The sequence below is a fragment of the Hemicordylus capensis genome, chromosome 5 (assembly GCF_027244095.1).
Source record: "Hemicordylus capensis ecotype Gifberg chromosome 5, rHemCap1.1.pri, whole genome shotgun sequence".
Taxonomy (NCBI): Eukaryota; Metazoa; Chordata; class Lepidosauria; order Squamata; family Cordylidae; genus Hemicordylus; species Hemicordylus capensis.
In genome coordinates this window covers 85,900,207-85,927,867 of record NC_069661.1, presented here as the reverse complement: position 1 = coordinate 85,927,867, position 27,661 = coordinate 85,900,207, and the positions used below count along the sequence as shown (strand labels likewise).

Genomic DNA, 27,661 nt, shown 5'->3' with positions numbered 1-27,661 from the left:
CCCAGGAACTGTGAAAAGTGCACACTTCTCACTCTTCCCCCGTGTGTGCCTCCCCACTTCTGTTTTCCTAATGGGGGGGAGGAAGGGGGAGCGGAGCGTCGCAATTTAAAATGAATAAAGGCCGCTTCCCCCCCCCCCCCGCCGTTAGGGAAACAGAAGTGTTTGCACAAACATTCAGACAAAGGTAGTATCAACTTTACACAAAACTAAAGTGCATTTCCATACCTCTTCCCAGCAGCTCTAATGAATATGTAATGTAATCTTTTATTTGTGCCATGAGGTAGGAACACTTAAGAGCTGTGGTCAGTATAGAAGTAAGGAGGGTCCACCATCCCTCAGTACGGTAATCACATAAAACATAATCTAGCAGCCTGGAAGAAGGGAAAGAGAAAACATGTGTTTAAATAAGCTAATGGGCGTGACAACTTTTTATTTGTTGTTTTTGAACAGCAAAGGCAGTAATTCTATGTACGCTTACCTAGGAATAAGCCCCAACAATCACTGGGATTTATTTCTGGGTAAAAATGTATAGGATTGTACCATACGAGTGTAATTAAATAAGACAGACACATTATTATTTAGATTCAGTAATGTGAGTTTTCTAGGAAAGTTTTCAAATGCTCTAAATCAATTTGGATCCAGTTTCATATGCCTGACTTATATTTAGTACATTATTTTATTTTTAAAGCTGGTTAAACTGGATTTTAATTTACTGTCATGAGTTGTTTGCAAATTGATTACAACAAACTTGGATTTGCTGGTTAGTTCTAAACTAGAACCAGAAATTTAAAGCTTTCTCTACGTGTACATCCCCCCACAAAAGTGGGGGGGAGCACATGAGCCAAAAGCTCACAGAAATTGCATGAAACCAGGATTAAACCATGGTTCTGTGTTATGTCTGAACCAAGCCACTGTATGTAGCCATGAATACTGAATAAGGGAAGTCAGCAACAGGTACCAAGCACATCATTGCCGTGCCACAAAAAGAATGCCCTTTGCTGGATCAAGGCTACTTTTAAAATACTAATAATGTTTGAATACTACAATATTTACTCAAAAAGTATTATTGCTTTTAAAAAAATTGTTTAGAACTAAATCAGAATTAGGATTTTTTTCCAGCAAATGTGAAAGGGTCTAAAAGCACACAATAGGAAATGTATGAAACCATACTTACTTCAAAGCTTTTGTATAATCTTTAGCATAGTAATATTCTTCACCCATCTGAACCACTGAAAAGAACACCATCAGGTTATTTCAAGTATTAAAACTCCCTGTAAATATATTTTTAATTATTTGTTAAGACAAATGAAACTCACTCAAGTGACTTTTCATTCTTGGACATTTGTATTTCTTGAATTGGGCGACTGCATTACTCAGCAAGGTGATTATTAGTTCCTAATAAATAAAAACATCAGTCTAGTTATATTTATACTTTCAGTGAGAAACTACAGCCTGTTGGAAAATGGACTTACAGAGTGAAGAACCTTTTTCTCCTTCTGTTGCAGTGCCAGAATCCCCACTTTCTCCTTTTCAGGATCATTGAGATCAAAGCCTGCATATGACAATGAAAAATCCATTTAAGTTTGCCCAGTTCCAGAATGAACTGTATGTACTTTGTTAGTGTAACTATGTTAGACACAAGCCTAGTTACAATTCAAGAGTGTGTAGATTCTACACACTGTTGTATCTTAGGAGAAAGAATGTTTCAGAACTTCACCAGATTCTTTGTTCTTTTAAGAATATTGCTCTAAAAGATATATTCAAATAATTAAACATACAAATATCCAAAATGTATAAGAGCTAGGCTTTAAGACAGGCCTACTGGGAAAATCACTACCCTTAGCAACCAAGCCAAAAGCTTCACAATTCAATGTTCCTTAGCAACAATCCATAAGCAGTAGGTTTTAGAAAGACAACTTATTTAATTTCTTGCTATTATAGAGGCTACCAACAATTACATGTTTCATGCCACACATTGCCAAAGTTTGTATTTATCTAGAAAATACATTCCAATCCTTAATACAACTTCTAGACTAAAGATTTAAGATCATAAACTTAATTCACAGTCACCCTAGTCCAGAACCCTCCATGTTTCTAAAGTATATATTTTTTTGCTTTTGGTTTAAAGCGTTCTGCCCTATTCATTTCAACAAAGGGAGCAGATCTCTATCCACAAGGAACACATATGTGGATACATTTCCTCCACTGAAATGAATGAAGCAAGAATTAGATGTAGAGGAGCTCCATCTATGCAATGAAACCTCTGTCCCAGAATCAAGGGTCTGGAGTGAAGTATAAACATACATACAAACATATGTATCAGACAAGATGAAGTCAGCTGGCATTTCATCTGTTAGAACAGCTGTTTTCAAACATTTTTCTTTGAGAAAAAGTTTTCTATATTGACATATCAGTCAAGAAACCTCAGCACTTCTGCCACAGCAGCAGTCTGTGATGCAGAGAAACCTGAGGCATATACCAAGGCAAACAGCTCATCTAGGACACTGGTCAGGCCTGTGGGGCTTACAATAATCTTACATGAGCTAAAAATGCAGGCTAGAATATATCAATACTCCATTAGGGTTGTGCATTTCAGGGGAAGATCAAAAGTGGCAAGCTGTCTTTCAGGAATGCTTGTCCACCATTACCGATTATCTTAGTGAGTAGCCCCAGAGTTCACAGAACACTGTTTGAAAAATACTGGTGAAATAAATGCTTGAGATCACTTGAAAACTAATTGTCACTTAACCTCTATAAAAAGGAAATAATGAGTGTATTTACTTATTATTCCCTGCCGCCATGGCCTTTGTCCATAGAAGTCTAGCATTCCAGTTTGCGTTTCCAGCGGATCTGGACTGGGATATGTCACAGAAGGCTGTGAATTCAAATAGAACCTTTAAAAATGTATGGCACAGAGCAATAACTGAACACACAATCCAAGGAAAAATTCTCAAAGTCAAATGAGCCCCACACCCACAAAGAGAGTCATTTGTGTCATACCAATTGCATAGGATCTTTATGCTTCTGTTTAACTTATACAGATGTAATTGAGAATAGGACTGTGTGTGTGCACATGCATATTTGCATAAAAATAAGAGCTTCCACACAGCTGGTTACTTAATTCTGCTTATGTTGTACATTTATATTCCTCCTTTTTCCCATGTTGGAACTTAAGATGGGGTGCATGGAGTTCCCAGGAAGTCTCCCATCCAGTTGCAGACCTGCTGAGCACCAGCAAGGTGTTTGCCTTACATGCCATCAAACCAGATCCTGGCCCTATGGCAAGTGAGACTTGCATACACAAAGAGTTCTCTGCCATTGCAGATGGTCGACTACTACTACATATATACCGCTTTTCAACAGAAATTTCCAAAGTGTTTTACAGAGAGCACACGAGAGAGGAGGTTCTGTGTCACCAAAGGGCTCACATTCTAAAAAGAAACACAAAGTAGATACCTGCAACAGCCACTGCAGGGGTGATGTGCTAGGATTGGATAAAATCTAATCGGGATTATGTTTGAAATCTACAGCACAACTATTTCAACTCCTTTTTTAGTTTTTCCACATTACTTAAAGTGTTCACACACTGATAGCTTTCTATCACATTAGGGTCTGCATCCAAATAAGGTCACCCATAAACCTGTAATTAATTAATGCTGTTGGGATTTTGGAAATTTTAAAATGTACACTGCCTACATTTGCCATACTATACAAACCTAGCCCTTTTGACTGACAGTCTCATGCATGAACAATAAAAGTTATTGTTTCATAAGAGAATCCTTACAACAGACATTAGACAAACCACTGTTCAGCGTGGAATCTTTAGCTGGGGGTTAATCTTTAGCTGGCTTTTTTATTCTGGAATTTATCCTTTATTTGGAATTCACTCAGGAATTAAGAAATTCTCTTTTCAACATTACTTTAGATATGGTTATATATGGTTTCTAGCTAGCTCATGGAGACTCTGGCTGCACTGCCACACACATAGCCACTTACACAAATACCAACATACATACAGGAATGAACGCAGACCAGCTTTTTGCATGTAGTTGCAACTGTAGCAACATATTGATGGCATGAGAAAACTCATCAGTGCTATATTCAGTGCATGGCATCAGCATTCACACAACTAGCTCAGCATGTGGCAGCACAGCTGGAAGAACACTGGCACGCTCAAAACTGTAGGTGCCTGGTGCAGAAAGCCGTGCAAGAACAACAGGCTGAACTTGAATGCAAACAAAACAGAGGTACTGTCTGTAGGGGGTCAGGATCTGAGAGATGGTTTAGGAGGACCTTAAAACTGTGGTACATATTTATTTTATTTTATTTATTTGTTCAATTTATATACCACCTTTCCAAAATAACCAGGATAAGTCATTTTACAACAGGATAAAAACAAAACAATTAAAATCAAAACTATAAAAACAAAATAAAACCAATTACACATTCAAACAGCTAAAAACCCTGGAAAACCAGGGCAACCATTTAAAACAATTTAAAACAGTTTACCGTAGCTTAAAATCCCTGAAAGACAGTAGTGAACTCAAATTACGGATTTCTGCTGGGAGTGCATTCCACAGCCCAGGAGCAGCTACAGAAAAGGCCCGCCTTTGGGTCACTACCAGACGTGTTGGTGGTAACTGAAGACAGAGCTCCTCAGATGACCTTAATGTCTGGTGGGGATCATGCAGAAGAAGGCACTGTCTAAGATAACTCAGACCTAAGCTGTTCAGGGCTTTAAAGGTAATAACCAGCACTTTGTATTTTGCCCAGAAACATATTGGCAGCAGTGTCAAGACATGCATAATATGGTCTCTCCGGGTTGCTCCAGAGACCAATCCGGCTGCCACATTTTGAACTAATTGAAGTTTCCAAACTACATACAAAGCCAGCCCCACATAGAGCGCATTGCAATAGTCAAGCCAGGAGGTTACCAGCTGGTGCACCACAGTTTTGAGGTCAGCTGTTGAATCAGCCAGAGCTGATAAAAAGTAATCCTGGCCATGGCCTCCACCTGAGATACCAGGGAGAGACCTGGGTCCAGGAGTACTCAGTACTCCCAAGTACACAGGAGTACTCAGTACTCCCAAGTACACAGTACTCCCAAGCTGCGCACCTGCTCCTTCTGGGGAGTGTAACCCCCATCCATCACAGGAAGATCTAACTCAACCCTCAGATTCTGAGCCCCCACAATGAGCACCTTCATCTTGCTTGGATTCAATTTCAATTTGTTATCCCTCATCCAGCCCATTACTGCCTGTAGGCAGGCATTTAGAGAATGAGTGCGATTTCCTGAAGATGAAAACGAGAAGTAGATTTGAGTGTTATCAGCGTACTGGTATCACCTAACACCAAATCTCCTGATGACCTCACACAGCAGTTTCATGTAGATATTGAAAAGCAGTGGTGACAGAATGGAGCCCTGAGGGACTCCATATAACAGCTCCCATTTTAAAGAGGAACTGTCACCAAGCTCCACCATCTGGAATCTACCTGAGAGATAGGAGTGGAACCACTGCAAAGCAATGTCCCCTATTCCCAACTCCCCCAGGAGATCCAGAAGGATATCATGGTCGATGGTTTCCAACGCTGCCGAGAGATCCAGAAGAACCACCAGAGTCACACTCCCTCTGTCAGTTCCCTGGTAAAGGTCATCCATCAGGCTGACCAAGGCAGACTCAACCCCATAGCCTGCTCTAAAGCAAGTTTGAAATGGGTCTAGATAATCAGTTTTCTCCAAAACTGCCTGGAGCTGGTTGGCCACCACCCTCTCAATCACCTTGCCCAACCAAGGGAGATTGGAGGTTGGCCTGCAACTATCCATCGCTAAGGGGTCCAGGGAAGGCCTCCTTAGGAATGGTCTAACCATTGCCTCTTTCAGACAAGGAGGCACCCTACCCTCCCTCAGCGATGCATTTATGATATTAATTAGGCCACCTCCAACAATTTCCCTGCTAGATAAAAACAGACAAGTCGAGCAAGGATCCAGAGAACAGGTGGTAGGCCTCACTGCCCCAAGCAGCTTGTCCACATCCCCAGGAGTCCCAGACTGAAACTGATCCAATCTAATACTGCAAAAGGGATCTCTAGACACCTCCTCCATAGACCTTGCAGAAACAGTGGAGTCCAAGTCAGCCCAAATACAGGAGATCTTGTTTGCAAAGAACCCATTAAAAGCATCACAGCAGAACAACCCCGGGGACTGATTTGAAGTAGAAGGAGCAGAGACTAAACACCTCACAACCAGGAATAGCTCTGCTGAGCGCGAACCTGCAGTTGTAATGTGTGCAGACCAAAATCTCTTTTTCGCTGCACACACCACCATCGCATAAGTCTTCAGATGGGTCACATGCTGTATCCTGTCAGATTCGAACTGAGTTCTCCTCCATGTGCACAACTCCTCAGCATAGCAAGGGGCCATTTTTGAAGCAGGTCGGAAGGAGCTTAGGCTCAATCATGTCTACTGCCCTGATGAGTTCCCCATTCCAGGTTCCCACCAGGTCATCGACAGAATCACTGGCCGCACCAACAACAAAATCCTCCAAGGCCTTTTGAAATCCTACTGGGTCCAGCAGCCTTTTGGGACGGACCATCTTAATAGGTCCACCAACCCTGCAGGGGTGGATTGCGGCTGTGAAACCAGCCTTAAACAGGTAGTGGTCCATCCATGACAATGGGGAAACCACCGGATCCCCCACCCACGAATACCCCCCTGATCTGAACAAAAGACTAAACTGAGTTCGTGGCGGGCAACATGAGTTAGTTCAGAAACTAATTGGGATATGCCCATAGTTGTCATGGCTGCTATGAACTCCTGAGCCATACCAGACAAGCCAGCCCCAAAGTGGGTATTGAAGTCCCCCAGCACCAAAAGTCTAGGAGACTCCAACATCAACTCCACGACCAGCTCCGTCAGCTCAGTTAAGGAGTCAGTTGGGGAGCGGGGTGGACGGTACACCAACAGTATCCCCAATCTATCCCTAGTTCCCAGCCTCAAAAATATGCACTCAATATAAGTCAACTGTCTCACAGGGGACCTGGTAAGGGAAATGGTATTCTTATGGACCACAGCCACTCCACCTTCCCACTCACTTCCTCTACGACAGAGTAACCTGGTGGGTGAAGCTGAGCCCACACTGGGCAACTCGCCTCCCCCAACCAGGTCTCAGTTATACATGCCAGGTCAGCTCCCTCATCCACGATCAAATCGTGGACAATTTCGGTCTTATTCCGGACTGACCTGGCATTGCAGAGGAGCAAGGCCAGACTCTGTGGGTCGTTGGGGCTGCTCCCCGAGGCCTGAGAGTTGACAAAGCAGTTAGCAGTGGAAACAGTTACTAAATTCCCTTCCCCTATAATGGCCAGCTGCTCTGCCAGCACCAATTCTTCTATTCCCCACCACTAGAGTAATAGCTGCCCCAGAACTGCTGTGCACACTCCCAGCACCATATCCCACATATGCTGGTAACCTCTAGGCTTGACTACTACTGTAATGCACTCTGCATGGGGCTGCCTTTGTATGTAGTTCAGAAACTACAATTGGTACAGAACGGGGCAGCAAGATTGGTCTATGGGTTTACCCGAAGAGACCACAACACTGATTCTAAAACAACTGCACTAGCTGTTGCTATGTTTCCAAACAAAATACAAAGTACTGGTTATTGCCTATAAAGCTCTTAAAGGCTTAGGTACAGGCTACTTGAGAGTGCCTTCTCTGTCGTAAACCCTGTCATCTATTAAGATCATCTGGAGAGATTCCGTTACGACTGCCACCAACTCGTTTGGTGGCAACGTGGGACCGGTCCTCCTCTGCAGCTGCCCCTGGGCTTTGGAACACACTCCCTGCTGAAATAAGAGCATCTCCTTCTCTGTTTGTTTTCAGGAGGACCCTGAAGTCGTACCTATTTTCCCAGGCTTTTAACTGAAAGCAAATTTTTAAATTTTAGTGTGTTTTTATCTATTATGATTTTTATCTTTATGTATTTTAAATGTTTTATATTTTATAAGTTTTAATTCTGTACACCTCCTAGAGATTTCTATATTAGGCGGTATATACATTCAATACATAATAAAACAAATAAATAAGAATAAAGCCAATAAATGAGCTCAATTACAAAATAGTCTGTGATTCACCTCATGATTACAGAGAAGGTTAGCCAGTTGCTTCCGTTCTTGTGCATAGTATGCCGCCTGCTGGTAATAGAAGCCTGGATTCTGAGTTTGAATAGCTGTCAACCCTAGCTTAATAGCTTCATCAAACAAATCCCCAAAAGCCTGAAATCTGCAAAAAAAGTTCACACAAAAAAACAAAGGTTATTCACACACTTTGGAGATTTTACAGGCAGATAAGCTGTCCACAGAACAATACATCTCAAGAAGAGTGGACAACATACAAGCCATGTAGCAATCAGATTTCTTGCAACAATGTCCAAAATCCCAATTTTAAAGTTTATGATAAACTTTATTAAACTTTATATAAAGTTTAAAAACCAAGGCCAAAGCTGCCCATTTCTCATAGTAATAGTGGGTAAGTATGAAAACAGAGATCAATATGTGCTTCAAATGAGAACAAGAATAATGAACAGCTAACACAGCACTATATATTTCTATTTTCATGCTTTCAATGTGTATTTCAAGATTTCTAAGCAAAATCCAAGTGATCTCATGAGGACTAACAATTTTCAAAATTAAACAAAGATCTGATCAAAATTCTTCTATTCCCCACCACTAGAGTAATAGCTGCCCCAGAAGGTCTATGTTCAGTTTTATGCAGTGTGCAGTATTATGTGCTTGGACAAGAGCCACTTCAGTGTATATTTCAATTCTTCCACTGCATCATTAAGTAGTCTCAAGTATGTTGCATTGTTTCAGTTCTTCATCAGTATAATGGAAACAACTGACTTCCTCATAATTCTACAGTTAGGGAGCAGATGCTGAATGTGATAAGGATTGTGGATCACAATTTAAAAGTTGATCAGTAGCATCTTCAGCTCTAATCAGCACACCTATTCATGAACGACAGTATTAAAACTTAGCTAAAAACGTACTGTTTTGACATCCAGGCAGCATGTTCAAAAGCCAACTCTGCACTCCCTATTTTTTTCTTGCACAAGTCTATATGTTTTCTAAACTGTGCAATTGCATCCAGCGGTGTGTTATGCTGAAAACACAGGCGACAAATCTAAACAGATTTAAAACACTGATTAGAATATTTTACAATCATCAATAGCTCAAATTCACAGAAGCACTATAACTCAATACAGTTGTGGCAGGTTAACATTAACAGGCACATGTTAGTTTTATAATATTTCCTATATTCTTCTCTACCATTATTGTCTATATGGCAAGACTGAGGCTGATCTTTACAAACCCATCTGGCTAGAGGCTGAAAGCATTAGGAAATTCACTTCTCAGATACCAATTCTATGGCTGGACTGGCTCACCACCATTAAGCTCACTAGGAATATGACTTTCATATTGTTCATTCTGCCTACACTGCATTTTCATTTTGGCTCCCTCGAGTTGGAATATTCAACTGAGAATGATGCTTTGCCCTTAGAATTATTCAACAAGGACTTTTGCTACAAGCCAGTGTGGTGTAATAGTTAGAGTTCTGGACTAGGACCAGAGAGACCAGGGTTCAAATCCCCATTCAGCCATGATACTTGATGGGTGACTCTGGGCCAGTCACTTCTCTCTCAGCCTAACCTACTTGTCAAGATTGTTGTGAGGAGAAACTTAACTATGTACTCTGCTCTGGGCTCCTTGGAGGAAGAGCGGAATATAAATGTAAAAATAAATAAATAAAATGGCTGACATTCAAACTAGCACTGCAAACTGAAAAATGTTTCTTGCACAGGAGAGGGGAGGGGCAATTTGCAGCAATCTCCTCTTAGGAAGGAACATAGGAAGCTGCCATATACCGAGTCAGACCATTGATCTATCTAGCTCAGTATTGTCTTCACAGACTGGCAGCGGCTTCTCCAAGGTTGCAGGCAGGAATCTCTCTCAGCCCTATCTTGGAGAAGCCAGGGAGGGAACGTGGAACCTTCTGCTCTTCTTCTTCTTCTTACCTCCTGAGGACCCTGGGATCCTTAGGGACATATTTTTGGGAGGCACAGTGGGCTGCAAAGGGAGGAGAGCCCCTCCTTAATTGTGTACAAGAAACTTTTTCAGAATGTGCCACATTAGTCTGGATGTCAACCAACAACTAACTTAGTGCCAGAAGGTACCTAAATGTCAAAGTTTTCCTTTGTCTGGAACAGAGTTCCTTGCTCTAGGGGGTTAAGGAAAACTGTGAGTGCTGCCACCCATTGCGGATGCTGGGTGCAAAGAAAAATACTTAAAAGATGAGAGACATTACAAGTGTGTCTCCAATAGATCGCATATTACTGGTCCTTTGCAGATTCCAGTTCTATCAAATAAATAAGACTTTATTCTACAAAAGACTGCCAGTTGAAGTAATGCCACTCTATATTTCATGCTTTATAAGCATCCTAGCATTTTTCAGGGAGAAAACCATGGTAATTCCGAGCATGCGAGTTTTCACCAATCAGCAACACAGCATATGTATTTTAACCTATTTAAATATTGTTATAAGTTTAATACAACAACTTATTTTTATAGTTTTGAATGTTACAGATTGACGATTTAAAATAAAAACAGTTGTTACCTTATAATTTATAAATCCTGCCATCGTCTTGATTTCCAACATGTTTGTTTCATGAGCTCTCAATTCATGTACAAGATTATATGCTGTTCTGTAGTTTCTAAATAAAATTTCTTATTAGTTTCATCGTTACAAAAAAAAAAAAGGCAACAATCAAGATATCTAAAATGGACATAACAGGTATCTGTGCTTCCATGTCTCAGAATGAATTACTCTATCTAGGATACAGAGAACACACTGATCCTCCTCCTTTTACTCAAAAGGCAGTATGCCATGACACCATTTGAATCCTTCAATTACTGCAATGAAAGAAGCAGCAGTATTCCAGCCAGATCCTACAGGTATTTCTGAGGGAACTTCTGAGGGAGGGCAGGATGCCTCCTTGCCTCAAGGAGGTAATTATTAGACCTCTTCAAAGGAGGCTTCATTAGATCCCTCAGAGTAGAGCAATTATAGTCCTGTCTCTAACCTCCCGTGGCTGGGCAAGGTAATTGAGAGGGTGGTGGCCTCTCAGCTCCAGACGGTCTTGGAGGAAACTGATTATCTAGACCCATTTCAAACTGGCTTTCGGCCAGGCTATGGGGTGGAGACTGCCTTGGTTGGCCTGATGGATGATCTCCAATTGGGAAGTAACAGAGGAAGTGTGACTCTGTTGGTCCTTTTGGACCTCTCAGCGGTCCTTTTGGACCTCTCAACTACTATCAACCATAGTATCCTTCTGGAACGTCTAAGGGTGTTGGGGGTGGGAGGCACTGTTTTACAGTGGTTCCACTCCTATCTTTCGGACAGATTCCAGATGGTGTCGATTGGAGATTGTTGCTCTTCAAAATCTGAGCTCAAGTATGGTGTCCCTCAAGGCTCCATACTCTCTCCAATGCTTTTTAACATCTACATGAAACTGATGGGAGAGATCATCAGGGGATTTGGACCTGGGTGTTATCAGTATGCTGATGACACCCAGATCTACTTCTCCATGTCAACTCCTTCAGGTGATGGCATATCCTCCCTAAATGCCTGCCTGGAAGCAGTAATGGGCTGTATGAGGGAGAATAAACTGAAGCTGAATCCAGATAAGACGGAGGTACTTATTGTGCGGAGTCAGAACTTCAGAGATGATTTTGATCTACCTGTTCTGGATGGGGTCACACTTCCCCAAAAGGAACAGGTCCGCAGTCTGGGAGTACTCCTGGATCCACACCTCTCCCTGGTTTCTCAGGCTGAGGAGGTGGCCAAGGGTGCGTTCTATCAGCTTCGGCTGATATGCCAGCTGCGTCCGTTTCTCGAGATCAATGACCTCAAAACAGTGGTACATTTGTTGGTAACCTCCAGACTTGACTTCTGTAATGCGCTCTACATGGGGCTGCCTTTGTACGTAGTCCGGAAACTTCAATTGGTTCAGAATGCGGCAGCCAGGCTGGTCTCTGGGTCATCTCGGAGAGACCATGTTACTCCTTTGCCGATGGGAGTTACACTGGCTGCCGATAGGTTTCCAGGCAAAATACAAAGTGCTAGTTATAACTTATAAAGCCCTAAACGGCTTAGGTCCTGGGTATTTAAGAGAGCATCTTCTTCATTACGAACCCCACCGCCCATTGAGGTCATCTGAGGAGGTCCGTCTCCAGTTACCGCCAACTCGTTTGGTGGTCACACAGAGACGGGCCTTTTCAGCTGCTGCCCCAAGATTGTGGAATGCACTCCCTGCTGAGTTACGATTGTCCCCATCTCTGGCTATTTTTAAAAAACATTTGAAAACCTTTTTTTTTACCCAAGCCTTCTCAGGTTTTTAATTAAAAATACTGTTTGTTAATTTTATGGTTTTTAAACTATTGTATTGTTTTAACTTTTATATATGTGTTATATGTTGCATTGTTTTAATTTTTATATATGTTTTAATTGTTAGCCGCCCAGAGACGTATGTTTGGGCGGGATTTAAATTAAATAAACAAATTTGTTCACCATACCAAAGTGAACAAGTCTTTGGTACTACTTTTCTTCCTTTCAGAAAGAGCAGCAGCTAATTGTTAACAGACACAAGAGCAAACTGTTTGAAAGCATACCTCAATTCAAGTGAGTTTACCCAGGAAGAGTAGCAGCATACAGCAGCAGAAAGGTGACCCACCCTCCACCTCTTCCCTCTCCCACAAAGGGAGGAGACCTTCTATGCAGGCAAAGGGAACTGATTTTAACCTCATAAAGGTTTTTTCTTCTTTATGAACACGGTTGGCTACTAAGATCATTGGGGGAGGTCCAGCAGCAGTTACCACTAGCTCATTTGGTGGTGACACAAAACTGGGCAGCTTCTATGGTTACCTCAGAGCTCTGGAACACGCCCCCAAACTACATCATAACCTTTCAATTTCTGGCTGTTTTTTAAGCAACATCTGAACACACATCTATTCTGTCAGGCTTTTAGTTCATAATGTATTAAAGTTTTATTGTTAGTTATTTTAAATGATTTAATGTTTAACTACCATTAATGTTTTTATCTGTAAACCAAAGTAATAATTAGCTGCTAATCTCGCACCCTCATGTGGTACAGAAGTATACAAGGCCTCCACATTCATAGTACATCACAAAAGCTTTTCTACACTTATGTTTTCAATAATAATATAAGAAGGTGGTGTGGTGGTTATGAACAGAGTAGATTATTGTAAGGAAATAGAAAGACAATTAAGTGATCAAAAGTCATATACGAAATTAAAGGTAGATCAAAGTAAGAAGAAAAGAATTGTAATTAAAATTTGTGTTCAAGAAGCTTATATTTTAAGATCTATTGATAAACAGACCAAAAATTTGCTTGTGGGTGACTACAGAATACCTATTTTTTAGATTATACTAAAATTACATTAAAATAGAATTCGTCCTCTAGGATGTCCAATAATATCAACCTGTGGGATCCTTATTGGAACCATTATCAGAGTATTTAGACCATTTTTGCATCCTTTTGTAGAAGAACAAGGAAGTCATATAAAAGATACTAAGACTTTTGTTAATATTATTGAAAATATAACAAGTGAAGAAAAGGTTTTGTTATGTACTACGAATGTGGAGGCCTTGTATACCTCTGTACCACATGAGGATGCAAGATTGGCGGCTGAATATACAAACAAAAATTCTCCCACTCATTTTTTGTTGGACCTATTAATCTGTAAACCACCCAGAGATTTGTATATGGGGTGGTATATAAATGTGAAAAATAAAAATAAGAAATAACCTCTGCTTAAGAATACTTACTTTAAAGCATTCTGTGTATCCTGCTTCAACTCACTGAAGAACGCTATTTTGAACTGATGTCTAACAAACAAAAGCTGCAACACAATCAATTTGTAATATTTCAGAACTGTGATAGCATGAAGATTATAACTTAAGCAATTAATGCCGATTCATGCCATGCTTATATATGCCCCAAACAGTGAAACAATTGTGCTTTTGTTTATTTCTACCTACTGCTTTTCAACACAGAAGGGGCAGACAACTTCAGGATCGAAGTGAGAGATTGTGAGAGCAACACTGCATCATCTGTTATCAGGAAACTTTTTGTGATGCTTCAGCATAAAAGTGCCACAGTGGATATAAGTTGCCCACTTCTGGCAACTTATTTTAAAGTTTATTTTAATGTTCGGGCATCCATTGAAACATGAATGGTAAGCACAAAACTCTTAGCTTAATTTCATCTTTAAAATAATTGCATAAAAACAGGTTGCTCACCTGTAACTATTGATCTGGTAGAGATCTATCGACATCCATAAGAATGGGTAATGTGCCTGCGTAGGACCCTCATGGTAGAATGCTGCAGCTCATCGATTAAGGCCTGGCAAATGTATCTCTGAAAGTACATCTAGCAGCACTATCGTCAAAACATCCGGGCTGTGACAGAAAGACTCTCTTTCCACACCCAGATAGTAAGTGTGGTGTATGGAAAGAGAATCTTTCTGTCACAGCCCGGATGTTTTGACGATAGTGCTGCTAGATGTACTTTCAGAGATACATTTGCCAGCTCTTGTAATTTTAAAACAGACAGGTAGAGGAGTACATCCTTGATTGTGGCCTGGGTAGGATGACAGCCATGCATCCTTGCGTAGGATTTGAAACGGAGCCATTTGCCTTTGTAATTACGTCTGGTGGATGACTTCTTTTGGTTTAGAAGGATCTTACTCAAAAGCTGATTCACCATGCTATTAAGCAGAGTGTGAGAACGTTTGGATGCAGTATGCTGCCATTATCCCATGTTAAGAGATATACCTCTTGTAGTAGCCTCTGGTAACGATTCCCCGACAGTTTAAGTACCTGTGGAAACCATGGTTGTCTGGGTCACCAGGATACCCAATGTTGAGGCAGTCAGAAGGTGAGCAACCACTCAATTGTTCAGAGGAAACATATACGGGATCTCCTGCTGCCAATCCAGCTGGAAGGCATCCCCCCATGATTGTGGGTCATGGAGCAGAAACGAGTGTACTTTGTGTTCTCTGAGGTGGCAAAGCGATCTATAGTCTGCCATATCCAACTTGTGAAGAGAGGTGTAATGTATTCTGTCTTGGTTTCCCATTCATACTGGTGTTGTCCCTCACTTGCCAAGATGTTGCGGCCCCTGGTGGCAGGAAAAGGGAGGAGTGTAGTGGTGACAGTGGGTGGATCTGAACCTCAAAGATGTTTCTGAGGCTCAGTCTGCTTCGTACATTGAGGTTGATTTGACTTCCCCTTGCCCTTGCATGAAAAGGGAGTTTGTGATAAGGTTGGTATTGCTTCCAAAAGTCATGGCACTCCCGTTGTTTGAATGTTTACTTCTGTTTCGAATAAGGACGGTATTTGGAGCCATAGAAAGAGGTAGATGCAGTGAAAGTTTTGGTGGTGAATTCAGATTTTTTTTCCTTTTCTCCATCGTGGAGTCAGGGTCCTCACTGAAAAGGCCCTTACCATCAGAAGGTAAGCCCTCAATTCTCTCTTTCATATTGCTCTACAGGTTGGTGGAACTATCTCCCTGCATGCCTCCACAGGGAGATTGTGGCTGCCAAGTAGTGTGATTCAGATTCAGCCAGGAGCTTGGCAGTGCTCAATTGTTGGCAGGTAAGTGCCGCTGATATAACCCAATGTTTCTTGGCATTGCTTTTTAAATTCTTCTGGAGAGATTATCTCCAGGGCATTTTTTAGATCTTCCCATAAGCCATGGGTGTATCTTGCAGTGCATGCCGAATAGTTCACAATCTTAACAGATGGGCATGAAGTATAATAAATCTTTCTCCCCCAAAAATCCATTTCCCCCCTCTCTTTGTCTGCAGGCGTAGTATGTCAGTGACCAGACTTAGAGGATGATGAAGTGGCGCAGTTGATGACTAGGGAGTTAGGAGCGGGATGCTTCAGAAGGTATTCATTATCTTTCACCTGAACTCAATATGCAGTTGCTCAGACGAGGGGGTTTAGGTATATATTACCTTCCAAGCACATTGTGCTGCCCATGAAATGACTGGGCGAACAGGCAGAGCCATGGGCTGAGTTGATTCAGACTTAGTCATAAAATTAGAGCCAGGGTCATCAATAGTGTCTAGTTCAGATTTGAGATCAAGACGTAGTGCTTTAGCCATCTCCCTAATGTGATGGTGATACACTTTCATTTCCTTATTAGGGGAGATGTGGGTAACTGGAGGCACATCAACTGGAGAATCTACCCAGTTGTCTGGGTCATCTAGATCAGACTCAAAGTCAGAAGAGCCATGGTGATCAGAAGGTGAGTGAGATGGAGAAGGTGGTGCGTATGTTTGTGTCTCAATGTAGTTGTCCTCCACGGAGTGGGAATATTTGGTGTTTGTGTCCCAATCTCCAGGCTTTTGTAAACAGTTTGTGCAGCCATATCTTTTAAAACTTTGACAGGGGCTCTGGAAGCCATTTGTATTGCCACCAAAACAGTTTAAATTGTAGGTTGTGATGGCATGGCTAAATTATCACCTCCAGCCAGTGTGTGTACAGCACAGATTGGAGTCACTACTGTCATTAGCAGTAAATATGGTTTAGTTTGTGAGCACTTCGAGGGTTGATCCTCTTGAAAATTGTAAGGAAAACCAGGAGATCTAGTCCCCATAGGTGCCGATACCAGTGTCGCCCCAGCAGCCGATGAATGTGCGAAGCCACACATATGCCATGGCGAGGATTCTGCCAAATGGGCAGCAGTCAGTGTACCCGGTGTCATAGTACAGTGGACCAAGGACTGCACTGCAACTGATTCCCTAGGAGTTCCTGCTTCAGATGATTGTCGAAGAAAACTTTTAAACATAGATGCTGAAGGATTGCTGGAGCTGGAATAATGTATTGAAAGCATGGTGTGGGCAGTGGTAGAATCTAATAACGCATCCCTGTCCTCATCCTCAACATTGAAAGTCGGCATCTGGGCTTGGCATCGTGGAGTCACCAACCTCGATGCCAACAGCACTGGCGTGTTCAAAGTCAAAAATGGAACTCACGCTTTTGGAATCAATTGAATTTGGGTTGATAACGAAGGGGTTTCTAGACGCCCATCTGTAGGTGTCAGAGGCAAAGAGTTTATTTGAGTGGGAGCTGGAGACAGAGAGTGTGCTCTCGATGTCGACAATCTCGGCGTCGGCATATAGTCAACATCGAGGACTCCCAGCGTTTCCCATGTCAGTTGTTTCTTTCTTTTGAGGTCGAAGTTCTCAACTTCAAGCGATGTCTGTCAACCCTGACACCAGAGGTTGAGGGTTTCGAGGGCAGGGAGATGGTGTCCTGTCCCTTTTCAAATACACTGTTTTGGATTTCTTTGATCTCAGAGAAGAGGAAGAATCCTCCAATCCTGACTGTTTGCGTTTTGACTTTGAACACTTTGGTGTCAAAGGGGAAGCGGACTTCGAAGAGACCTTTGAAATTCAAAATGCCAATGTCGAGCTTGAAGTCGATGGCTGTGGTTTCATAGGAGGAGGCTTAGATGCCAACAATGAAGTTTTCGGTCGACGATGAGTTCACAGGGCGGGGTTTCCCCGATGTCGAAGAACTCGCATCTCATCATAAATGTCAGCATGAAGCCACAAGGACCGATTTTTTTCTTGTCTGCTTTAAAACAGATAAGCATATCTTGCACAAGAAGACATTGTGCTCCTCTCCCAGGCAGATTAAGCATAGGTCATGGAGATCTTGGAGGGAAACTTGGCATTACAGCCTGTGCACCTCTTGCAGCTCCTTTTCTCCTCAGCCATTTTTAGGGATAGACCAACTTGTAGCCCGGAAGCTGTTTCCAAGACAAAACTGATAGTCCAATAGATTTATTTTACAGATGAACTCAGAAAGAAGAACCTAACCGATGAGGATCAACAGCCAGAGGACTGAATGCAATGGCAGTCAGAAAAGAACTGAAGAACAGGCGCCTTTAAATAGCATGCTGTAGATATGAGGGCGAGACTCGGTTGCCTTGACGAGCTGTGGCATTCTACAGTGAGTGTCCTGCACAGGTGCATTACCCATTTTTATGGATCTCAGCGGATCTCAATTCAGATCAATGAATATTATTTACAATATGTCCTAAATACTGCATCAAAGTAAACAGCTTTAGGAGAACGGAACAGTTATTCATTCATTCATTATACATTATACCTGATGAGTTGTTTTGTTCAAGAATTCTTTATGAGATTTCACCCTTCGAATTTCCGTATAGTAGTAAGTCTGTGTGTGTTCATAAAAAGCGTTCTCTAACCTATAAGAGAATGTTACACAATTTCTTAATGTTGAAAGAGCAATTCCAGCATATGAAGGTTACAATTCAGAGCATGATATTCTGGGTACAAAATTGGCAAATAATAAATGAAATGGCTCACTGAGGTAGTACAGAGCTTTTCACACATACTCACTACATTTTACTTATTGCATACTAATATTTCAAGTCAGCTCTGAAACTGTGCTGAACAATATCCACATCTATGTTGTAAGGCAGGGATAGAATACTTCTCTTTCTGAAGGCAAAGAGGGCAAGGGTCTCAACACGTCAGCCACTACTTGCCTTGCTATAGGGGTGCTCACTCCTTCCCCAAAACGTTAAGGAATATATGCTCTAGCACCATGGAATGGGAGCACATAGGCTTTCTCAGATTTAAAGAAGTGGTGAGTACAGCAGTATATGTTTGCCAGTGTTCTATGCTTTATGCGGCAAACAAACTAAACATCCCAAATGTGTTAAAAGTCATGGGGAAAGAAAAGGTGTGGAATTGCAAGGAGGCTGTTTTAAAAATATGCCCTAACTCTCCTCTAAAGCTAGCTATCTTTGCTGCCTAGGTCTGTGTTTACAAGTCCCATTAAGTTCAGTGGGGCTTATTCTTAAGTATGCATGCCTAGGACTACAGTTTTAGTCAAGAACCACCACAGAAATGCCTCCTAGAGATGTGGACAGAACCAGTTAGTGCACTACCAGGAGGGGGGGGTAGCTTTAAGGGACAGGGAAGGCACTGCCTCCCTGCCAGCCCCCACCCCGCTGCTATCTATCTGCCAGCACACTCCAAAAAAGCTGGGCTGCAGCTCCAATCAGCATCACCACACGCATCAGCCAAGAGCCAGCGTTGCCACGTGCATCAGCCATTAATGTGGCAATGCTGATCAGGGCTGCAAGCAGGAATGCTTCAGTCCAGAGCACCTGCTTTTTTGGAGGATGCCAGCGGGGAAAAGTGGTGGGGCGGGGGCTGACAGGGAGGCAGCACCTTCCCTGTTCCTTAAAGCTATCCCCCGCCCATCGAACTGATTTGGATGCCGGTGGACTGAACCAGTTTGGCACTCCAGAAAGGGAACACCAAACTGGTTCCGTGCACATTCCTAATGCCTCCCGCATATAATTTACTTACCTTATAATATAACCTACAAGGTGATCAGTGTGCGGCAAAACAAAAAGCGATTTCCCAGAGAGATCACAAGCATTGCATAAAGCTGCTGCTCTTTCAGAAGCAATAACATCTTCTCCTAAGAAAATTAAGAAGTAGTATCAACAGCCCTAATCTGTAAATATCTCAAACTTGACTAGCTAAATCTACTAGGCAGTAAATCATCATCTGCTTTTTGTGAAACATTAACAGTTTGACTAATCATCTTTAGAGCTGTGAATGTAAATAAGAAAGCTCAAACATGAATTTTAGTATCTCCAAAATTCATTACAGCAAAATCTTCACAATCCATACCAACTAGAGTGCTCCTCTGCCCTGTATTCCAATCGGTAGCACTATCAATAGTGAAGGGGGTTTCATTATTTTTTTAATGGAACCAGAAGGAATAACTTGACTTTTTTCAGGGCATAGTAACTAATCTGCAGTTCTATTTAACCTGTACTTCTTAAAAGGAACATCTCTGCTCTGAAACATGTATCACGCTGCACGCACCAGCAGCGGGGACGAGCGCGCGCGCCGCAAAGGGCACATGCGCGCCACCAGCTCTGTCTACTTTTACGCTAGCAAGGACAACGACGGGGGCAGGGGCGGCAGGGAGGAACTCTGCCACCCCAAGAACATTTTGGAAACCGCCAGCGCCGGAGGGGGAAGAGCGGCGGGGGGGGGGGAAGTACTACCACCACCACCCTTAAAGAGAAACTCCCCACCCATGCCGGACCGCGGGGATTCCGGACAATGCACACCCCTACTCCATTGTAGAAGGGAAACACCTATCAGGGCAGCAGGCCATAAAAGAGACTCCACCTGGGAATATTTTAATGAAGTTCCTGTACCTGTGGATAAGATAGGCATGTGTGCAAAATGCAAACAGTGCAAGAAAGAAATGCAAGGCCTAGTTGCCCACGAAACAGCACTATGAAAAGTGTTTGCCTACCTTCTAAAAATGAAATCTACATCTCTGAATATGTATTAAGGTTATACTAGACAAGAATGTATTTTTACTAGAAAATGATGATTAAATAGAATCTTCCTGACTAGTGATTCAAATAATTAAAATTAAATCATGATTTAAATCAGTTTTATTTAAATCAAATCAGCCCTGCTCTCTTGAAATTCAAATTTAATCTTAAAGTTAATAGGCCAGGTCTATAGATACAGAACTGGTTCAGACATCATGTGGAACCATACTTTAACCCTGGTTCAGCCCAATGTCCCTCTATCTTGGAGATGAGGCTTACCTCCCTCCTCTTTGAGCATGAGGGGGAAAAGGATTCTATTTCCAGTCCTGGCTTAGAACAAGGCAAGATTTGCAATGATAGCTGAATGCAGCAAAGCCTGGCTTGTTCTAAAGTGTTTGCAAACAAGCAAGGATCTGGCACCGGGATACAACTGGTTAAGTAGATCTAAGCCATGATCAAAAGTAGAATCCTTCTTCCCCTCACACAGTAATTGGAGGGGAAGCACACACCTAAGGCTAAGGGATGTCACATGGAAACAAGATTAAACTATGGTCCATTAAAAATCTGAACTGGGCCAACACCTATTACCCCTGCTAAAAGGATAAATGCATAATTTAAACTGGTGGCTGTCATATTCAGTCAGAGGGTAGGGGGAATCAGCCCATCACAGCATCTCTCTAACGGCTATTATTGGTGGGTTTTTTGTGTGTGGGTCTTAAAGAAAAAAGATTGCAAACCTTTTAGGAACAGGGCTACTCTATTTTATTTTATTCTATTTCTATTCTATCCCCTGCTAACTGGGCAAAGAGGCACCTTTTACTGTGGTGATTCTCTTTATTTAGCAGTGGGAGAGTAAGTGGCCCTATCCACCCCCAGCACAGTACTTCCAGTGACTGTTGCTGGTGTGTGTCTTATGTTTCTTTTTAGAATGTGAGCCCTTTGGGGACAGGGAGCCATCTTATTTGTTATTTCTCTTTGTAAACCGCCCTGAGCCATTTTTGGAAAGGCGGTATAGAAATCAAATTATTATTATTATTATTTTATTTTGCCATGAGAATGTTTTTTTGTTCAAAAGTGGTATACATCTCTTTAATGATATTAATAATGAATCCATAACTTCCAAACATGTTAAGTCTAAGCCTGCTTTTTAAATCTTAAGTGGGGAAAATTTGCTTTTTTCTGTGAAACATTACAGATATAGCAAATAAATATTTATCAGCCAAAGAACATGGACACCTATTCTCCATCTCATTGGAAAAAACATACGATTTCTCATAAACTACTAGTCCTTGCTTTTGAAATTTTGGACCCTAAGTCACAATCCAGCAAAAAGTTAAGCATGCTTAAAGCCATAGCCTTTCAGCAAAAGTTAATCACATCAGAACATCGGATTTACTCCATTTGTTTGAAAGCTGAGAGTCTCAAATTTCAACTCGAATTTGATTTAATACCTGGAGGTAATGGTGTTTTCTTCTGAATCAGAACCACAGCAACTTTTGTATTTCTTCCCTGCAAACTCTGCCTATAAGAACAAAATAAGCAACTCATAATAAAAATAGTCAGAAAACTGAAGTCTATGAAGACCATACTGACTGAAAAATTATGCAAAGTAATTACCTAATCATTGAAAAGAAGAGATTTTATTTTCTTTAACAGTCAACAGCAAATATGCTTTAAATCTCATGGGGCTAAGGAGCAATAAGAATATTTACTTGCCTTTTGTTAGAGTGCTTCAGGGACCCTCTTTAAGAAATCTAAAAAAGTCTCTTTTGTCCCTATGGAGGAGCATTTCAGACAGAGATGTGCCGAAATGCTATTAGGCATCCAAATCATAAGCACAACCCCTTTAAAACAGAGGGATTCCACAGCCCCTTTAACATGGAGGCGGCACTCTCCCCTAGCTGTCCCCAGGCAGCGCAGACACATATATGGCCTCCACGCATGTGCGGCGGCCATGTGCTTGCCAATGCCATGCAAGGGCAGCTGAGGGAGAGCGCTGCTGGCACACGCTGATAGCTGGGGGGAGCAACGTGAGTACAACAATGGCGGTGAGCGGAGGAGGAACAGGGATACCTGCTCTCCTCTGTGTTAAAGTGGCTGTGTAAGCCCTCAGTTTTAAAGGGATTGTGCTTGTGATTCAGACGTCGAATCATGTTTTGACACATTCCTAATTTCAGACCATTTTAAAGTGTCTGTTTCAAAGAGGTCTTCCTAAGTATCTGATTTGCTAGTTTTATTGATTTCATGTAAGCTCTTCTGAAAGTCTTGCTGGCTGAAAAGTGGGATAAAATGCTTTAAATAAATCTAAACATAGAAAATAAGTCTATGTACACTTTTGCATTAAGCAGGTACTATACCGCCCTGAGCCATTTTTGGAAGGGCGGTATAGAAATTGAATTAATAATAATAATAATAATAATAATAATAATAATAATAATACTGGGAACAGCCTATATTCTGTGATGATATCTATAACAACAGCAACAACATTGACAATAAAATTCAGCCATCCCAGGGTGGGAAGGACTCGATGTCTGGATAAAACAAGACAGTCAATAACACCTGTCTGACTGTGTAAATAAATACAGTGAGGGAAATAAGTATTTGATCCCCTGCTGATTTTGTCCGTTTGCCCTCTGACACAGAAATGACCAGGCTATAATTGGAATGGTAGGTTTATTGTAGCTGTGAGAGACAGAATAACAACAAACAAACCCTCAAAAGCCCAGTGCCCAAAAGTCAGCGATGGGTTTGCATTGTAGTGAGGGAAATAAGTATTCGATCCCCTATCAACCAGCAAGATTTCAGGCTCCCAGGTGTCTTTTCACTATATGCAGGTAACGAGCTGAGATGAGGAACATCCTCTGTAAGGGAGTGCTCCTAATCCCAGCTTGTTACAGTACCTGTATAAAAGACACCTATCCATAGTAGCAAGCAATCACTCAGCTTCCAAACTCACCACCATGCCCAAGACCAAAGAGCTGTCGAAGGATGTCAGGGACAAGGTTGTAGACCTGCACAAGGCTGGACTGGGCTACAAGACTATCGCCAAGCAGCTTGGTGAGAAGGTGACTACAGTTGGCACGATAACTCGCAAATGGAAGAAACACAAAATAACTGTCAATCTCCCTCGGTCTGGGGCTCCATGCAAGATCTCACCTCGTGGAGTTGCAATGATCATGAGAACGGTGACAAAGCAGCCCAGAACTACACGGGGGCGGGGGGGACTTGTCAATGATCTCAGGGCAGCTGGAACCATAGTCACCAAGAAAACAATTGGTAACACACTACGCCGTGAAGGACTGAAATCTTGCAGTGCCCGCAAGGTCCCCCTGCTCAAGGCAGCACATGTACAGGCCTGTCTGCAGTTTGCCAATGCACATCTGAATGATCCAGAGGAGAACTGGGCGAAAGTGCTGTGGTCAGATGAGACCAAAATCGAGCTCTTTGGCATCAACTGAACTCGCTGGAGGAGGAGGAATGCTGCCTATGAGCCCAAGAACACCATCCCCACCGTCAAACATGGAGGTGGACACATTATGCTTTGGGGGTGTTTTTCTGCTAAGGGGACAGGACACCTTCACCGCATCGAAGGGACGATGGACGGGACCATGTACCGTCAGATCTTGGGTGAGCACCTCCTTCCCTCAGCCAGGGCATTGAGAATGGGTCGTGGATGGGTATTCCAGCATGACAATGACCCAACACACAGCCAAGACAACAAAGGAGTGGCTCAAGAAGAAGCACATGAAGGTCCTGGAGTGGCCCAGCCAGTCTCCAGACCTTAATCCCATAGAAAATCTATGGAGGGAGCTGAAGGTTCGGGTTGCCAAACATCAGCCTCGAAACCTTTCTGACTTGGAGAGGATCTGCAAAGAGGAGTGGGACAACATCCCTCCGGGGTTGTGTGCAAACCTGGTGGCCAACTACAAGAAATGTCTGACCTCTGTGATTGCCAACAAGGGTTTTGCCACCAAGTACTAAGACATCTTTTGTGAAGGGATCGAATACTTATTTCCCTCACTACAATGCAAATCCATTGCTGGCTTTTGGGCACTGGGCTTCTGAGGGTTTGTTTGTTGTTATTCTGTCTCTCACAGCTACAATAAACCTACCATTCCAATTATAGCCTGGTCATTTCTGTGTCAGAGGGCAAACGGACAAAATCAGCAGGGGATCAAATACTTATTTCCCTCACTGTAATAATAATAGAAAGTTAATATTTAGGAAACCAGATAACTATACCTGACAATTTCAACTCGAGTAGCGCACTCCAACTGCTTTTCTTTCCACTGTGGTTCATCCCAGTCCAGCTCATAGAACACCACAACAAGCGCAGGTACCAAATTCAGATGCTTGTTCATCCAGCCAGTCTTCAAGATACCTTTTGGTATGTACCATTCGTATGAAGTTCTCTGCAAGCATTGAAAATATTAGACAGAGCCACCAATGCTATTCTCATAAATGTGTGAACATAATCCCTGACTGCCCTACCCTAATCACCAAGGTTGCAATCCTAAATACACACATAAGGAGAGAAGTTTCACAGAAAAAGTGGGACTTACTTCTGAATAAACATGCTTAGGATAATGCTGAAGTTCCTCTGAATTGCCTCAGCATGGCATGTTTTGCTTTGTATTAATTAATTAATAGAGAAAGTAAGTCCAGCCTTTTTAAAAACTCCTTTTTCAGACAGAAGCCACAGTTCTACACCTAAAACATTCATATAGTGTTTTTAAATGTTGAAAGCACTTTATATATTTTGTTGTTATCTTTACAACAACCAGGAAGATCAGTATTATCTCTATATTGCAATTCTCTACATGTGAGGGAGGGGCTTGCCTAAAACTACAACGTTCATAGCAGAGGCAAGATTCAAACCAGGGAAGTCTTGATCCATAGCTCAGTCTTTTAGCTACTAAGTTATAAAAGCTTTCCCTTTAAAATGTTAATTCTAGTGTTTAAATAATCATAAGTGGGAAACAAGTGACTTGAAAACCCAAAAGACTCGCTGCAAGTATAGTAAATATTTTACAGTAAAGTTATAGTCACCACATTATTTTTTGTTTTCTTATTGGAAAAAAAAGCCTTGGAGCAATACCTTTGTTCTACATTTAGGATACTCGTGATCACCAGGGAGTACTTTGAAAGAAATTGGTACTCTGTCTGCTCTCCTGTTTGCACAAAACGCATCCCAAACTGCCCGATGAACAGCATTATACACTACATCCAAGCCTGTAAGTGTAACAAAGGCCATAGGCCGGCAACACAGTTCCACTGGAAAGTCCCACTGTGAAGGACTCATCTTGACAGTTTGCAGTAAAATCTGAAACATCAATCATGCATATGTTCAATCATTTTCCAAACAAAATAGTTCATTTCTCAATAAATATATACTATTTGTCATATCAGTGGCCTGAAAGGAAAAGAAAAACCTCTGAACAAGATGTGGCTGCTAGGCAAAACAGAAGTCAACAGTACAAGTAATGTACTAGTAATTTATACCTCAGAAAGCACAAGCAATTTTAAATAACACTGACAGAGATGCATCTTCTATTGTATCTGTAGTGCTATAATGGGAAAAGCCACAAAAGATGGCATTTTCTTTTCTAAGGAACTCTTAAAGGTAGAGATGTCCACTGATGGAATGATCCTAGCAACTCTATCTTGGAAAAGTTTGCAGTGGCAGAGCACCTGCCTTCCATGAAGAAAGCCCTAGGTTCAATTCCTTGCATCTCAAGGTAGGGCTGAAAAGAAACACCATCTGAAACCCTGGAGAACTGCTACCACTGTAGACAAATACTATATGAACTAATGGTCTGATACAGGAACATGAAAAGCTAATTCGCAATAATTAACATCAGATACTATTCCTGGATGTACAAGTCAAGTTGCCCAAGTGCATACACACTAGTGATGCCAGAGTTTGCGAGGGCCTTGCTCAGCGGGGCAGGGATGTCCCATCTCCAGGTGAGAACTGCAAACTCTGCCAAGCATACAGATTGGGCTCAAACCAACAATCCTTCAGGATGTGGCACTCTAGGCCTAATAAATATCAATGTTTCTTTTATTTCTTATATATGCTAAAGATGCCCAAGTGATGCATAAAGAGAACCCTCCCAGATTAAAGCATTTATTTAAAGCAAGCAGTGGGGGTCCAAACCTAGGAACATAGGAAACTGCCATATACTGAGTCAGACCATAGGTCCATCTAGCTCAGTATTGTCTTCACAGACTGGCAGTGGCTTCTCCAAGGTTTCAGGCAGGAATCTCTCTCAGCCCTATCTTGGAGAAGCCAGGGAGGGTACTTGAAACCTTCTGCTCCTCCCAGAGCGGCTTCATCCCCTGAGGGGAATATCTTGCAGTGCTCACACATCAAGTCTCCCATTCAGATGCAACCAGGGCAGACCCTGCTTAGCTATGGGGACAAGTCATGCTTGCTACCACAAGACCAGCTCTCCTCCCTTTTGTGACACACGTTTTGGAAAGTGTGTCACAAATCAAGTCAAATATATGAAATAACACTGTTCTATTTGAGTACAATTACCTTCTGTGCAATTACCTGCCTTCTGTGTGCCTTGATGAGGTTTTGATTCCAGTCTACACTGAATCAGCAGCAGTACAAGATAGAGAGGCAGGCAGGAGTGCAGAGTACAACTTCATGCATAGCTGGCCCCTTAGTCCTCCTGGTCTTATTTATTCTGCTACCAAGAATAAAGAAAGTATGACGGGCATAAACCACAATTTGATCCAACATGCTCTATGCTTCATGACAGCAAACCAAACAAGCATTTTCCTCTTAGTGGCAACCACGTCCCTCCACATTATACTTTTAGTCCAAGGGGCTTTCTTTCTCCCGAAACCCAGCTTTAGGATTGTGGGGGAAAGACTTGCAGTGGGTCCCCTTAACCGAATGGGCACAGCGCAACAATACCTGCAGCAACCCGGTTGTTTGTTTTAAAGTCAGCTTCCCATTGCATATGCATATTGCAACACAAGGGCAGCGTCACCGTTCTCTCCAGTGCTGCTCAGGGTGTGTCGAGCCCTGCCTGGAAGGTTTTGTCCTGCATCCTCGCTCCGACCTCCTCGGCAGGCTGAGCCCCACCCCACCCCCCGCACTTATCCTGTCCTGCCTGGCGACCACCCTCTGGAGCCAGCCATACTTCCTT

At 42.2% G+C, this 27,661-nt stretch overlaps 1 protein-coding gene and 1 long non-coding RNA gene across 6 annotated transcripts in view; one reads left to right on the top strand and one right to left on the bottom strand.

The window, feature by feature from the left end:
* The window catches only part of TRAPPC11 (trafficking protein particle complex subunit 11), a 59,317-nt gene that overhangs the window by 31,131 nt on the left and 525 nt on the right, over positions 1-27,661 (bottom strand). The window contains exons 1-16 of one of the 4 annotated variants that reach the window (XM_053257669.1): positions 27,427-27,596; positions 27,055-27,196; positions 25,594-25,818; positions 24,738-24,907; positions 21,944-22,014; positions 19,498-19,612; positions 18,263-18,362; positions 13,904-13,977; positions 10,673-10,769; positions 9,048-9,181; positions 8,134-8,281; positions 2,782-2,875; positions 1,473-1,552; positions 1,317-1,395; positions 1,175-1,229; positions 226-371 (exon numbers count right to left, since the gene is read on the bottom strand). In XM_053257669.1, the coding sequence (XP_053113644.1) occupies positions 226-371; positions 1,175-1,229; positions 1,317-1,395; positions 1,473-1,552; positions 2,782-2,875; positions 8,134-8,281; positions 9,048-9,181; positions 10,673-10,769; positions 13,904-13,977; positions 18,263-18,362; positions 19,498-19,612; positions 21,944-22,014; positions 24,738-24,907; positions 25,594-25,797 (1,567 nt within the window). In that variant the 5' untranslated portion in view covers positions 25,798-25,818; positions 27,055-27,196; positions 27,427-27,596. Of the gene's footprint in view, positions 1-225; positions 372-1,174; positions 1,230-1,316; positions 1,396-1,472; positions 1,553-2,781; positions 2,876-8,133; positions 8,282-9,047; positions 9,182-10,672; positions 10,770-13,903; positions 13,978-18,262; positions 18,363-19,497; positions 19,613-21,943; positions 22,015-24,737; positions 24,908-25,593; positions 25,819-27,039; positions 27,197-27,426; positions 27,597-27,661 lie in introns of those variants that run through there. The other 3 variants (XM_053257668.1, XM_053257667.1, XM_053257666.1) reach the window with 3 other exon arrangements.
* On the top strand, positions 14,951-18,415 carry LOC128328079 (uncharacterized). Of its 2 annotated transcripts, none has more exons than XR_008308987.1 (4): positions 14,951-15,733; positions 15,946-16,030; positions 16,290-16,391; positions 17,946-18,415. It is a non-coding gene; the product is annotated as an uncharacterized LOC128328079 (long non-coding RNA). The 2 variants fall into 2 exon arrangements; XR_008308988.1 differs by having other exon boundaries at positions 17,446-18,415.